Genomic DNA, 16,147 nt, shown 5'->3' with positions numbered 1-16,147 from the left:
GAAATTTACCCACCCACCCCCTCTGTTTTTTTTCCCCTTTCCCTCTGCATGCACTCATACACACACACACACACACACACACACACACACAGACACACACACACTGAACCAAGGGCCAAACAGGCTGACCTGCTGAATGGGTTTGTGCTGTGGTAATGATAAGGCTATTGAATGGAGCTGTAGTCTGTCACGCTGGCTGCTGGGCCAGTGGTCTTACTGAAGGAATCTGATCAATATACAGTCTCTTTCTCTCTCTCTCTCTCTCTCTCTCTCTCTCTCTCTCTCTCTCTCTCTCTCTCTCTCTCTCTCTGGCTGTCTCTTTTCCAACCCATCTTTTATCACTCCTGCCACCATTCTTTCTTCATCTCAACCTTTGGCCACTGAAGCAGGATTGCTTAAAGCGCTAAAAACCCAGCCATGTCCGTTGGTGCTGTTTTGTGTCGGCGATTGAAAGCCATCAGTGTCAGTAAATATGAGCTGTTGCCTTAAGTGGTCTTAACCCCGGATGAACGGGTTGATTGTCATATTTCCAATAAATAAGTGAAATCATTAAGACATTGATTTTCATTTCATTTGGCCGTTTTAACGGCTTTTGTGTAAAACCTCGCTGGTGGACCTTGCCAGGTATCAGATTTCTCCCTTTCTCACACACATACTACACTCACATAACCAATTGATTTGAATAAATCAGCCTTTGTTGTGGGTTGCGGAAATAATATTCTCCATATCCAGCGGCTAACCCCTGCTCTCATACCCATATTAGAATAAAGCTTGATTTTATCCTCATTTACAGTATATCAATGTTATTTGCATAATATCCAGAAATAGTATAGTCTGTGTTCTGTCCATTGTGCAGTGCAGCCTGAAACAGTCCAGCATTAAGGCAGTAGACTCCACTGACATTTAACGCATTCCCCAGCAGTCCAGAGGCACACATCAAAGGCAGCCCAACATGATGTCCATTTGCAAACCGCGCCGCCTGTCTTGATTACTGGCCTGTTCAGAAGGCATGCATTAAGTGGCCACCTAAGAGGTCCCATTTCCAGCTTTATGCATGCTGATCACACAAAGAAGATGTAATCTGGACATGGTGTGAGCAAACCTGGGTTAAATACCACTTTTCCCTTCATTTGTTTTTAATGCTGCCGCGAATAGCAGATTGTATAGAAAGTGTTGACCACATCACAGTTATTCAGACATTTGTCAGTTACAGTATTGTATGTATTTTGTGCAAATTTGCTTTTTTGTCATTTACGTTGTTTTGAAAGCAGACCAATAGATAGACAACAGGAGAATTGTAGTTGCAAGCCTTATTTGAAGATTATATGCGTAATGTGACTGCTTTACTGCATTTTAATGACTAGTGAATATAAGCAAGAGTAGCTGCATATTAGTGAGCGAATGGAGACACAGGAACTCCATAGATTTATGCCTTTGATAACACAGCAGCAGGTCGGTTTCATGTATTTGTGTGTTTTATATTTGCTCAGCATGCCCTTTACACCGTAGACTCGAACCATGCAGACTGATCTGACAATTAAAATAGATAGCAACACCGCCCTATATTGACTAATGTCCTGACTGATAATGAACAGAAAATCTGTGCCTGATATTCAGCAGTATTCACATTTACGTCTGAACAGAAAACAAAAAATAAAATACATAGATTTGACTGTGGCATCTATGTAACACAGATAAGTATGACTATAATACGCCTACAGCAGTTATGATCTGGTGTAAAAGCAGGCTGGACAATGAGTCTGCATGTCTGTGTGAGAGTGAGTTTGCAAAAGGCTTGTTAGAGGCAGATAAAGACAGTTAAAACAAATAGTCAGAGAGACAGAAACACAGCACGAAACAAAAAAGTACAGACCAGCAATTGTGATTCATCACTGTCATCGTTGCATAGAACCACACAGACATGGCATGTGCAAGGAAAGAAGTCTATACTGTACGTCCCACACATTCTTTGTACTCCCACAGCAGCAAAGCCAGACGAGTCTTTTAAATTGATCATGCTGCAAGGAAACATCTAACTTTCCTCCGCCATTGCAGGCAAGGAGCATGGTGCGTTAGTATTATAATACATTATCTAGGATAGAAGGCGAGCCAGGTCAGAAAGTGGGGCAATGTAAATGAGACACATTGCAGCATCAATGCTAGCAACTGTGTCTGGTGCTATAGCAGACTGTGTTGATAAAGCAATGTTGTTTGTTATTTCAGTTTTCAGGTGTGCAGTTACTGCATATAAACACGACTGTACACTTCAGCTGAAAGCATGTGTGATTATGAGATGAAAAGATCGTATTTATTTTCCCACCAGAGTCAACCAGCTCAGTTTGTGCTGAGGGAAAGAAGGTGCAGGTTGGATTCATCAAAGACCAAATCAATGAATGTGTAACACCGGGTACCACTGGCACCGCAAGGATTAATTATTAAAGATTTTCTGCATAGTAAATAGTGAAACATGCTACATTGTGTAAAAACTGTCCAATTGGATTTTGTGCAAATGTTAAATTGTGTAATGTTGTTTACAAGCTTTTGTCTATTACATGACACACGTGACGCCTGCGCACTTGTACTTCTCTTCAAGGGGCATCTCTGGAGCCATTGTAATTTAGAGGTAGGGACTGATGTTTCTACCGATTAGATCAGCGTCAGGGGAAGCCAGAGACTTGACCTTTTACAGTTTGACAAGACTGAACATTGTAAACACAGTGGATTTGCATTGTCATGTTTCCACTCTGTGAAAGTTACACAGAGAAGCAGCCGCCGCGGGCAGCGATGTGACATGAGATTGCTTTGGATGCGGATGAAAGGACGACAGCCACCATAAAAGGTTATCAAAGATTTTAAAAAATGTGTGTGTGCACGTGTGTGTTTGCCAGTAATCTTAATGTCGCCCTGTTGTGTTCACATATTCTCGATCACCAGCGCCATTATACTGGACACCAAATTATATTTTCCTGCACTCTCTCCACTTTTTTAATAGTCTATCCATGATTCAACAGGTCATTCCCATGGACCTAATCCCCTCATATCTAATTCATACAGTCCCTTTTCCTTTATCAGATGTAGTCATTACACCCACCAGTCTCCCCCTCCTCATTGGGTTGTTCCAACACCAGCTGGGTGCTGTAGTGAAGAGCTTTGAATGCTTAAGCAGAAGCAACCTTCCTCTCTACATGTATAAATATTTCAGGGACAGACGGGCAGAATAAATTGACAGTGAAATTGACATCAAATCTGGCTTTTAATTTCAAGAGAAAAATGATGTAGGAGCTGAAGGGGGGATGATGGAGAGGAGAGGTCATGACCCCGGTGTCATAGTGGTAATATAACTCACAGAGCCTCTGATGTGTGGAAAATACATCCCTCACACTTATTAAATACATATGTATATGCTGTCCATGTATTTTATATGCACTGCTGTACGCTGCCTGTATAGTAAATCTAAGTGTATATACATGCAACAGGATAGATGAAGAGGATGAATATATGGAAATTCTTAAAGATTTTGGCTAAAAAAGTGACCGAAAGAGGAATGCGAGGTTTTAGGGAGTCTCTGAGAACACTGAAGGTGAAGAGGTGACGGCGGAGTCTGATCGCTGCAGCGGCACACTGAAGTATTACATTAATTACATTTTGTGAAGGGAAGGGAGATGGCATCGAATAATCACCACCCTGTTGGCACCTTCTGTAATCCAACAGAGAGACAGAGAGAGAGGCGGGGGAAAAGAGATACAGTTTGTGTGTGTGTGCGTGTGTCTGCCTGCCTGCCTGCCTGCCTGCCTGCGTGTGTGCAGTGACAAAGATGGATCAACGGGATAGAGTTTCATGATGGCACACCGTTGATTTTCATCCAAGGTGTTGTTTTGATTACTTTGGACAAAGTCCAGCAATTTTCAGAGAGCATTGTTTCACGAAGGCATTCAGCTTGGTACAGATTTAATTATTTTCACCATGTGAAATGAACCTGACTTGAATCCTTTATTCTTGTGCACAACAAACAGGCTCCCATTTCACATGAGCTTAGATCGTAGGGGCCTAAAACACACTCTCTTGTTCTTTTCTTTAATATTTAAGTATTAAGTAATTTTTCAATCCAGAGAGCTCTACAATCAAAATGCAGGCTGTTTGTCTGTCTCAGTTAGAGACGATAGACAGCTATTTTTTTCTGTACAGGGCTCATTCTGCAGTTTTTCTCATCAGCCACAGTTGCAGCAGGACTCTTGGAATGACAATGTTGGCCGGTCTGTCGCTCAGTCAGTCTGTCCCTCCACTTTGATCCAGAGTGAAATATCTCAACAAACATTGGATGACTGGCAGGGAGATCTGGAGCAGACATCCATGTTTCCCACAATAGATGGTTCAAACAGTCGTGGTTCCCGGATGGTCTATTCTAATGACTCTGGTGAGTCCTTTTCTCTCTAGCGCCACAGTGAGGTTGACAGTTTTGCGTTGGAGTGAAATGTCTTGATAACTATGGGATGGATTGCCTTGATATTTGGCACAGACGCCCCATATGATGAAGTGCAATAACTTTGGCAATGCTCTGACTTTTTTTATCAAATTTGCAACTTCATAAATGTTAGCTTACTAGCATTAGCATTTTGCTCAAAGCACCCCTCTGGCTAACTACAGCGTGGTAGCGTGTTTATAGACTTATATTTTAGTATATTAAATAAAAGATCAGCACATCTGGATTTACTCTGCTGTTAAATTACGTTGAGGGACATTCATGGTTAAAGCACAGAGAGTCTGATTCAGTCCAGTCAGATATGTGACTGTGACTTATGCCTTTAAACACATGATATACTGCCTCCTCTCAATTTTGGCAGCTCCTCCCACCTCCCTGCCCTCCCTCCTTCCTCTCACACACTTCCCTCTTCCCTTCATTCACCTCAGCACCAGGTCACATCCCAATTTCCCACAGCTGGCTGCTCTGCTAATTCCCTCTGAGAGCCCTGGTGTCTCTGCCATGGCCTAACTCGGGATGCTGTCAGCCTCTTTCCTGCTCACCCTACGGACCTTCCTCGGCTTGTATCAGCACACACAACAGAATGGCCCTCCCTCCTCACTTAGGAACCTGACGTACAGTGTGGAGAGGAATACTATAATGCCAGTTCTTGTCTAACGGGGATAAAGATCATTGTAAACCTAACAGCACAGTCTTAATGAAGCGTTGCCTTCCTCTTTCTTATTCTCCTTTTTCATTCTTGCCGCATAAAGTTGAGAAAAGCAATGCTAGCAAAAAAAAGTGAGCTTTTTAAATAAAAGAAGCAGACAGCCAACACAAAGAATTTTAGATTTATTATAGAAAAATAAAGCTGTTGCATCCATACATAGCCTTGAGTCGCTGGAATTACGTTTTACATCTAATACTCTCTCCCTCTCACTCGGTGCCCTGCCACTGCACTCCATTCCTTCATCCCTTTCTCATCCTGCTCTCGCTCTCAACATGATGTGTTGTGTCCAGTCAGTGGGCAGCTTTGGTGTAATTTGGCCCACAGGGGCTGTTGGCAGTGGGTGTGGGGATAAAGGGAGCAGGGATGGTGGGGTTTGGAGAAAAGCAGGCTTAGTGTGGGGCCTTGGATGGAGGGGCCAGCAAGCACAGGAAAAGCATTAAATAAACATTAATGCAACTAGGTTACAGGAGATTTATTAAGGAGGCTTTTTGGGCCCCCACTGTAGGGTTTTATGCAGCACTTTAATAACTCTCTCATGCGCACAGGTAAACAAACCAGGTAATTTATTGCCATCCTCATAGGTGGCCATTGTGAAGACTGTTTTAACTTTATTTTGGCTTCTAAATGGATTTTTTCCTCCTCTTTCTCCTTTTTTTTTTTTTATCATGAATTTGAATGGAGTCTGGCTCCAAAACAGTTTTTTTTTTTTTTTTTTTTTTTTAACATCTAGGGTAAGTCTGACTTGGATATGATTTTGATGTCACTTTGTGGTGTTAAAAATGAGCGCCCTTAATCGCAGCTTACTGATGTCAAATGTACCCTCTCTGGCACGTCAAACACGCAGATAAAAAGTGACTGATTAAACACAGTAATGAGGACACTGTGGCAGGACAAAGAACTAATTCTAGATTTTTACAAGGACAGGGTGGGTTTTGGCAACAACAGGAGATTTGAGAGAGAGAATTACAAAAACATGAACTAGCAGAGCGCTGCCGTTGACATCGCATTTCACATCTGACATTGTCTTTGTAAATCAGCACTGTCAGATGTGACGCTGTCAGAAACTGGAGTTGTGTAAGCCAAGTTTTAGTGTGATATGCTAAGCGAACTATAATTGTTTATTCCACAGCTGTGCCAGCTAGGCTATTGAAATACTCTACTATTCCTATGTAGGAATTCAAGGAAGACAAGGCACGGAGCTATAAAATGCCCGTATTTGCAAAACTGAGCGTTCTAATCTGATCATTAGCATAAAATCCAGTAAGCACTCAACAGATATCCACATTTGCAACACTGAGCCCTGCAGCCTTGGAGCGATTGTCTTGCTCTGCGTTGGTGAGGTTCAGTGCTCAGGAAGTGCAGGCGGTAGCACATCTCTGAGGACAGCTAGAGGAGGAGAGCAGAGACTTGCAAACAGAGTCAGGGCGACCAAAGGCTGCGTGATGCTTTACCTTGAGACCCATCGCCTCTGCTCCCTGCTCTGCTCCAAGCCCAAGTGATGTGAATACCAGACACGGCTCAGACAGCATACTTCTGAAAGTTCACTCTGAGTAGGAGAGAAAGAAGGCAGTTCTTGTTTGAGCGAGAGAATTTAATGGAGAGAATATCAAGGGGAAATGTAGAAAGAGAATTATAAAAGGAATGTGTTTGAAAGAGACAGCGGTGGACAGGAAGAAAGGAGAAAGGAAGAGAAAAAAGATTTATCTTTGCAAAAGGAGAGACAATAAAGGCTACGATGACTGTGAGAAACTAAGGGAAAGAAAAGAGCAACGGACAACCTGACATGGAGACAAAAGCTGGGTGTGTGTCTGTGTGCACCTGTGCTATACATATATATACACATATGTGTGTGTGTGTGTTTGCGTGTTCATTCTGCGCCAGCATGTGTGTCGGATGAAGGCCGCACCGGTTGTGTTGCTGCAGGATAATGTGTGTCAGGCTCCATCAATATGACATGTCTTTGATGTGGAAATACAAGGAGCAAAAGCCCAGGCAGCCTCAGTCCAGTCCCCAGCGGGACACATCCACCACTGTGCGTGTGCATGTGCACACATGTGTGTTTGAGTGTGTGTGAGAGAGACTGGGAGAGGGGGGTGAAAAAGAAACACAGAGAGCCACAAGCCACAACAAGCAGCAAAAGTAAACCACGGCCTCAGTGTTTTTAACTACCCTCCTAGAAGGGAGGCAACAGTTGTGGCTCAAGCGTTTCCTCCGCTGAAGGCTGTGGACTCTCAGTGGAATCAATATTATCTAAATGCTGTTTTAATCAGCAGAATAATATCAACATGTCTTTTGCTGCTAAATTGACACATTAATATTTGGCTTGCTTTTTTGGCACGAACCTGTTGCCGATCCTCGTTTCCTGTCTTCAGTTCAGCGTTATAAATATGTATGCTTTTCATGATTTTCCAATTATCATTTTATCCTTTGGAGTCAAATTTCCATTCCGACCAATTAGGCATTGTTGCGAGGGGGTATTTTAAATGAAGCTCAGTCTAGCACTCCAAGCTGACTGACTGGAGTGTTTTTTTTTTGGGTGAAGCGCTGAGGTTCAGTTTCACTAATAAATGACACAGCACCATATGCCGTTGTTCACGGTAGATTGGTCCCTAGAAGGGGATTTATCTTTACAGGAATCATTTTAAGACTTAGCCAAACAAATACAGGTCCAATACAGTACAAATCTGTCAGGAGTTTGGATGTTGAAAAGATATCTTTACTTGGCAAAGTTTTACTTTTACATCTATCCGTCGGGCCCCTGAGTTTTCACACGCAAGTGGAGTGAGGGGGAGGTGGACAAAAGAAGAGATGAAGGCAGTCTGACAGAAGCAAGGGGGATAAATCAGGTCCAGGCAGACGAGGAGATAGAGACAGGGAAGAGGAAAGACAGAAAGATGAGTCCATCCAACGGGCCTGTGTGTGGGCTTGCTGCTAACCTGGACTGTGCCATGGATGCTGTGTTTTGGTAAACACTAGCTTGCAGGGAGGTGATCCGAGCAGCCCACCCTGTCAGTGCTGTTATTCCCCCTCAGCTACACAGAGGCCTTTCGCACACATACACGCTTACATGTGAGCGTATGTACAGTAAGAGCACAAATGCATCACACCCGGCCAGGCACATGCGCATGTTTTATTTATGCACACATGGAAATAGAATGCCAAGGGACACAGAGCAATCCCTGGACCTCAACGTGGACGTCTACCAAGACGACAGAGCAAACAAACAAACAATGCATTAATGGCATTGTAGAAAAACAGTGGCTTTCATATGATGGTGGCAGACTGCTCACAAAGCACAAAATCTTGATAACTGTTTGGCCCTGACAGTCACAGGCCACATGCTGTACCACCAGCCTGCGTATGTTGCCAAGGCGACTGCATATGAGCACTAATTGCTTATGATTGTACCCGTGATGCAGAGGACAAGAAGCCGCTGCTTTAGTGAGTAAACATCGCATGTGGATTAAACAGGATTTACTGTGCAGTGTCCAGTGTTTTCTTGCTCTGGCCACCAGTTCTGTGTGTTAGGTGAAGGTCAGTCAAGCTTCTTTGTAAGAGGAGACGAATGTCAACAGAGACTAGTTATTAGTGACGTTACAGGTGTACTCCCTTTTGCTTTAGCTAGAATAAAGTGGGAGCTAATCTGGGAAAACCTTTGGCTAGTTTTGACCCTTTTCTGATAATAAAACAGCTCATGTTTATTGCTCCTTTTGGACACAGCGGGTGTCTGACACAGCTGAAACTAGTGCTGGTGTGTATTCGAGTGTATTCGTTTCCTCATTCACTTCTGTGTTTACGAGCATGTACATTTGTATACAAGCTGTATAACCTGTGTGTGTGTGTATGTTGTGTGAAGTTGGTGAGTCTTGGAGTGTCCAAGCGCAGTCTCCATGAGGTCAGTGGATGCTGTGATAATGCTTAACTGATGCCGGCTGTCAATAGCCATTCACCAGGAGAAAAGTGCTCCGCCTGTTCAGTAAATTACACCGTGCGACGTGAGCTGTGAGGTTCAAAACAACCTGACCCCACTGTTGTTGGGAGAAACAATAGAACAATGACTGCAATCAGCTTTTCCAGCAACCATCTGTGTCATGCTGCTGACTACAAAACACCTTTCCATTACTCCAGGGCTGCAGCTATTAGCTCACCATGCCATTGACTCCAAAGTGAGTTGGAGAGGTTATTGTAATGGCACATTAGATTGTCTCTGACCCTTCTTTATCCAGTGTTTTGTTTTGCTGACCTTGACATGGGTGGGCTTTTTGAATGCTATAAAGCTTCTGAACTGATCATTTCCCACAATGGCTTGTTTTTTCACGGATGAACATGTTTCTAGGGTGTCATTATATTGCTGATTACAGTAGCTTTGAAATGTTTTTTTTTTTTTTTTTTTATGTGTCTGTGTGTGTGTCACGTTTTTCTCGTTTTCCCCTTAACTCTGAAATCACGGCTTCTGCAAGCATGCCCGGGAGCAGTATGAGAAGCTGTCCACGATGCATAAGAACATGCAGAAGCTCTATGAGAACATAGGCAGCTACTTTGCCTTTGACCCACACTCGGTCAGCGTGGAGGATTTCTTCGGAGAACTGGCCAACTTCCGCATCCTCTTCATGGTGAGTATAGACTTCGTGCTTTGCTTGCATGCACATGAAAAGTCTCATGTTCGCTGTTCGTTCAAAGTAGACACACACACACACACACACACACACACACACAGAGACCAACAGAAGCCTCCACCCACACATGCACATTCTTTTGCACACACTTACCCTTGCTTACACACATTGGGTGTCATTGAGCACCAAATGTGTAAGGAATGGGGCAAATTGTGTGTCAACATGCATGCATTTTTATCAAACTTTCAAAACATGTGCAAACATGAGGGTGTTATACTTTCTTTTATGCATAATAACACCTTTTTACCAACTCCTCCCCGCCTGGTAGAAGTGCAGAAACCTTTCAAACCCCTCGCCTCTAGCTCATAACTCTGGCTTTCTGTTCAAATCATCCCCCCGTGCTTTCAAGCCGAAATAACCCCAGTGACGTCACTATGGCCATCAGGGTTAATTTCACAGATTGGGCAGATCTCCTCCAGAGCCACAGAGGACATTATTCAGCTGTAATCAGGGTTTGAGGTCAGAAACGTTCCCCTCTCAGTCAGCTTATAAGATCAAGATTTGAGATTTGAGTTCTGGTGGTGATTTCACTTTCTGCATCATAAAAAATGCCAGAAAGTTTGAGGTTTGGGAGAGTGCAGCATGTTTTCTTCCACGTATCTTGGTCTTTGTATTCCCTCGGCTGGCCCTGACATGCTTTTCAATCTTTCTTTTAAGTCCTCGCACTGTTCTCTGCAAGAATGTAACCGCGGCTCACCTGCTGTGTGATTTCCTTCCACATGTCATGTTTTAGTAGGTCATAATGCCACTGCGTGTACCAAATATTTTTTTTCCCTGTATCACTGATATAACCTCTTTTTTGTCACTGAAGTTTTCACTTTCTCAATTCCATCTTAGTCTGGAAGGTTTTGAATATAGGTCTGTCCCCCTCACTCTAATTTATAATCATATATAAACATAAATACACACTGAAAATGTCCTTGTATCAGCTTACAAGTACATACATAATCTGCTATAAAGCATTTATTAAATGTTTATGTGCTCCTAACAAATAGTTAGACTTCAAGTACCTTCCTCTTTTTTTTTTCAAAAATGCTGTTTCAGAGGAGTTTTATTTGGTAACGTTATTCAGGATTATTTGGGTCCAATCAGAAGGCTGGATCTGGCACGTGTTTTAAAGCTGAACAGATATCATATGCAAATGTATTCACTAAAATTCACAAAAGAGACCCTTTGTTTTTAAAGCTTATCAGGTGAATACAGCAGTACAGAAGTTTGTTCATTATGTTCGAATGCGTCTTTTCCACCTACATGTATGCTTGCATGCAATTACCTGGAAATACTGAGTGCCAGGTACTCAAACCAGCAGAACATAACTTTTTTTTTTTTTTTTTTTTAACAGTTAGATACTTGTGAACTCTTTCTTCCTACCGGCACTGACTTGGGAGCTGTAAGAAAAAGACAAAGTTATAAAACAGATTAGAATATATTATTTGACAGTAGAAATGCTGAGAATGGGATAATGTATAATGTCAGTGTCTTACTGATAAAAGAGACTTGGGCAAGCTTCTTAACCTATTAAATATAGTTTCATTAGCTTGCAGCTGCTTGTGTGTATGTGTGTGCATGCGGTGTCACTGCAGGGCATTGCAGATCATGCTGGATTTTGTTGGGGGGTAATGAGTCTAGAGATGAGGTTAAGATTTTCAAGTCCTAAAGTAGATGAAATTGCATTCCACTTTCCACCTGACAGCCTCAAAGTGTTTTGCGCATAGCTGAAGATATGTGTAATATTTTCTTCTACTAAACTTAGAATTGGAGCACGTTCACTCCACGAAAAGGGACTGCTCTTAGAATTTATTCCATCTATTGACCTAGACATGCTATTATATTTACATTTTTGTCTAAATTCCTACCTTAATCGTAGAAATGGCAAACACATGTGAGAGGAATTTTCTGCTGAGGTAAATGTAGAGTATGAATCATTAAATTAAACCAAAAATTCCATAATTCTTGCTGGATACAGGAAATGTGGTTCCTGGGAGCATTGACGACGGGCGAAGCAGATGAGCTGTTATAGATGTAATATTGATGCAATATTATAAACGCCACATCTTCTCAGAACAAAGCAAGACTTCCTGTTTTTCCTGAGTAGACAAATCTGTTAAACATTCACTCAGGCGTCTTTGCTTTTCCGCCATATGCGGTCGATCCACCCCCCTCCCAAAAAAAAAAAAAAAAAATTCCCGGTGTCAGGATGATGACATGGTGTCCAGGAGGCATGCTCTCAGTCCTCACAAGCCATTACTGTGAATGACAAACTCCCCTTGTCTGAATCCTTCTCCCCTCTTTACTCTGATCCCCATCTGAAACCGGCTTTTCATTCCCGCTGATCAAAGTGCAGCAGCACACAACACAACGCTCCCTCAAGGATTCCAGAGTTGCATATCTCTAAAAGAGGCATCCACCCAAGAAAATAAATTATTCTCTCAAGCAAATAGCTGCATATGAATATTTTATTACTGATTTAAACTTTCCTGCTATGGATAAGGGGAGGGAAGTGAGTGGGATAAAGTGTTGTGGTGTGGTTGAAATGGGGGGGCTGGTTATAAGTTAATGTATTCATATAAAAACAATCCTTTAATCACCATATTCTTCAGATATTATTTATAGTTTTTGGCTCTTCAGTCTGCTGACAGAAAGGCTAATCCCATCTGCTTGCAGAGCACCAGGAATCAATGCTTGTTTCTACTTGAATGTTGTTTTTATTTTCTTACCCTGTGAAAACAACGGAGCTCGCTCCTCTGCAGCTTCCTCCTCAGCTTTTCTTGTCAGCGAAGGATTTTTTGGGGAGTTATTTATCTTTGACAAAGTCGACCCACATTAACCATTACTGATTTGTTCCAAATGGCACGATGACGCCTTGGCAGCTAATAATTCAAAGGAGGGGCCCTGAATTTAACTTCTTGATATGCCTAGTGTGCCTCAGACTTTTATTTCAATATTGAGACATTGAGTTGTTTGACTCAGACAAAACATCTTCCCCAACTTCCTTCTGTTGCTTTGCCCTGTGTGATGCATTCACAGCACAAAGCATCTGCAGTATTAAAGAATTCCATTGCAATACAGTCACCCTAAATTGCTTTTACTAAAAAGCAAGGGCTTAATGCACCCGACCGACATGAGGCATTTGAGTAAACGCATTGACAGACAGTCCTTACAGAACTGAATGTAACTGATAAGAGAATCCATTAACTCTGTTTTCCTTCTGTTTCATTCTCTTTCTCTCCCTCACTCCCGTCCCATTCTCTTTTCTTTTCCTCTCTGTGGCCAATGAAATCTTATTTGATTTCAGCACATGGAGTCAGTATTCGAAGAGTCCAACAATTTGTTAATTTAATGCTGCTGCCATATTCTGAAATAGAGTATGAGTGAAATGCAATCGCAGGGTCTGTCTGTGTAATCCTGACCAGGAGCACGGGGGATGAGGATTTTTCCATTAATGAGTTATCAAAGCGCAGCAGATGGGCTGGGATGAGCTAACAGTCTTCTTTGTTAATTGAGTGACTTTCTAATAAGACCAAAAGACCCAGGCCGGGTTCGCAAAATAGCAAGATAGAGCATCTATTAGATTAGAACAATGATTTGTGTGTGTGTTTGTGTGTTTGTGCGTGTGTGTGGGTGCATCCGTCCACTTTTGAGCCCATTTGATGTTTCTAAAGCTTGCTAATTCCTCCACAATATGACAATAATTATCATAATCATGCTGATAATGCTGAAGGCGATGCTCCGACAGTGCCACTCTCCCCACCTTCCTGCTGAATCACTGTCACGCTTCCCCAGTATTTTCACTTACAGTATCGTGACACAGTCATAAAAATCATCGCACCACATTTTGGAGGTCACCGATCAATATGGGAATACATCTATACCGCGGAGCAGAAGCCTCACAATCTGTAACCTATAACTTCTTGAAGCCACCCCCCCACATCATGGCACACAGTGTAACAGATGGCTAATAAACACATTTGCTGCTTAAAGCCCAGGCGCTGTAGTGTTTGTAAAATTCAAATGAGATATAGCAGTGACACTCTCTGTGTGAGATCACTGGTGCAACTGAGCAGTTGGAAATACTCATTGCGCCCTCATTGGACTGGCAAACTTGTATGCAAGGGAGGGGAGCCATGCTGTGAGAGATGTATTGTGTTGTGCAGGGTCAAGGAAGAACAGCAAACACATTCTATGAATTATTGAAAGAACAGACCTGGAAAGGGAAAATGCTGCCTGGCCCTTGTTGGTAGATTGGACCTGTGAGTTGCACAGCATTCATTTTTTTCCAGCCAGGTATTGATAGAGAGTACTTATAATTTCCATCTTAGACACACCGGAGAGCATGAATGTGACATATACTCACTTCGTCTCATGTCCTCAGTGAGCCTGAAATCAAGAATGTGTGGCGTCAGTATGTTTTTGACAAGCTCACCTGGCTGTAAAGGGTTAGTTTAGGTTTTTTGAGAGGGCATTATGAGGTACTTATCAATAGTCAGTGTATTACCTACAGTAGACGGTGGTCTGCTGTAGGGAGCTAAGCAACATGCTGCTGCAGCCACAACACATATTTTAGCCCAAAAAGGCCCAACTAAAATACATCAATATCAGTTGAAGTGTGCACGATATTTAGAATGTTTTAATTATTTAACCTTACCGTCTGACAGCCCGTTCTAACAGTAAACTGTTGTATATGGCTCTCTGCAAAGCCACCGGACTCCCTAGACAAAAAGAGTAATTTTACCTTGCAAAACACGGGAGTTTCTGATCCGCCGCTGCCTCAGTTGGTTAGTTAGTTTGTTTAATTGTGGACTTTGGTATTTTAATACGTTCGTTCTGATGCAAGTTAAACAGCGTAACACAAACAAACTAACCAGAAAAAGAGACCAGAAACTCCCATGTTCTGCAAGGTAAAATTACTGTTTTTGTCAAGGGACTCTGGTGGCTTTGAAGAGAGCTTAGGCTTCAGTTCCCTGTTGGAAAGGGCTGTCTGACTGCAAGGTAAAGCAGTGAAAATATTCTAAATATAGCCTTCACTTCAACTGGTATTGATTTTTTAGGTGGGTCTTTTTTTTAGGTGGCTAAAATACATTTTGCTGCTGACCCTGTCCACAGCAGTACATTGCTTATCTTCAGTGCTGGCACTCCTATCTGCTTCTCCAAACTGGGGGCAGACGCACATTTTGTTTTGTCTTTTTGAGAAGACTCTAAACTCTTAATTTACATACCTCTCTGAGCAATATGCATACAGTATCCGCACCACAATTTCCTCCTTTACACCAGAGGGGTTCAGGGCACAGAGCCAGTCATAAGCATGACCTCTGGACTGCAGGGTGTCAATGTTTTATTTGAGGATTTTTCGGTAGAATCAAGGCCACGAAGGATGGTCTATCATGGGAGATAATCACAAGGGAAAAATCTTTTGACCTTTAAGGTTAGTTTGAAGTGCTGCTCTGCACTGCTGATGTGAGCCTTTTTACTGTAACTTTTCTTTCTTGTTAGTTTTCTCCTTTTTCTGAAGCTGTCTGACTGTGTTTAACCTGTATGGTTTTAATCTTTATTTATTTTTCAAGATTTGTTTTAATTGGATTATTATTTTGCAAAGTCTTCCTCATTGTGCCTTACTGCCTTACAGTAATTGGTAGCCATTAGTAAAAAAAATCCTCTTCCCTCTTCTTCCCAACTTTTCTTATACTAAAAGCAAAAATATCAGCCTCAGTAACGAAGAAGCATTAATAATACAACTAGCTGGCAAGTCCCCTTCACTGAAGAAAACCATGGGATATGGTTAAAATCTCCAGAAGAAGTGATCCCTGTGTTTAATGAATGACCCTCCACACTCAAATTAATAGTATTTAATTATCATTATAATAGCATAAAGTATGTCATGTTTCAAGACCTCAGAAGTCAATAAACCCTACTCTGGGTGCAGGTGTCCCTGTCAGTGGGGTTTAATGTGAATGATACATTTACACGTTGTTTACTTTCATTAGAAGATCAGAGGTATTTTAGGTTGTTTTCATTTGAATGAATAATTAAGCGCTCATCTGGTGGCACTACAACCATAAAGATGTTCACCGAGGGAAAGATGAGTAGGTGTGGTTGAGTGTGAGGGCCAAAAATAACTTGTTTCCATGGTCACCTGAAATCATATTGTAAATACTACGCTTTGATCTTGAGCAGATGAATGCACTCAAGACGAAACAAGATGCATGGATTTTCTCTAAAAATATTTTCCAACATAGTTGGAATTCATATGGAACGTTTGAGAGGAACCAGATCTGTTGTCTCATT

General features: G+C 42.1%; 1 protein-coding gene across 5 annotated transcripts in view; it reads left to right on the top strand.

Annotated features, from left to right (window-relative positions):
- The window catches only part of diaph2 (diaphanous-related formin 2), a 369,056-nt gene that overhangs the window by 293,093 nt on the left and 59,816 nt on the right, over positions 1 to 16,147 (top strand). For all 5 annotated transcript variants that reach the window (XM_041943749.1, XM_041943748.1, XM_041943750.1 and 2 more), the window contains one exon: positions 9,638 to 9,802. In XM_041943749.1, the coding sequence (XP_041799683.1) occupies positions 9,638 to 9,802 (165 nt within the window). The remainder of the gene's footprint in view (positions 1 to 9,637; positions 9,803 to 16,147) is intronic.

The sequence above is a fragment of the Chelmon rostratus genome, chromosome 9 (assembly GCF_017976325.1).
Source record: "Chelmon rostratus isolate fCheRos1 chromosome 9, fCheRos1.pri, whole genome shotgun sequence".
Classification (NCBI taxonomy): domain Eukaryota; kingdom Metazoa; phylum Chordata; class Actinopteri; order Chaetodontiformes; family Chaetodontidae; genus Chelmon; species Chelmon rostratus.
This window is presented reverse-complemented; position numbering and strand designations above follow the sequence as displayed.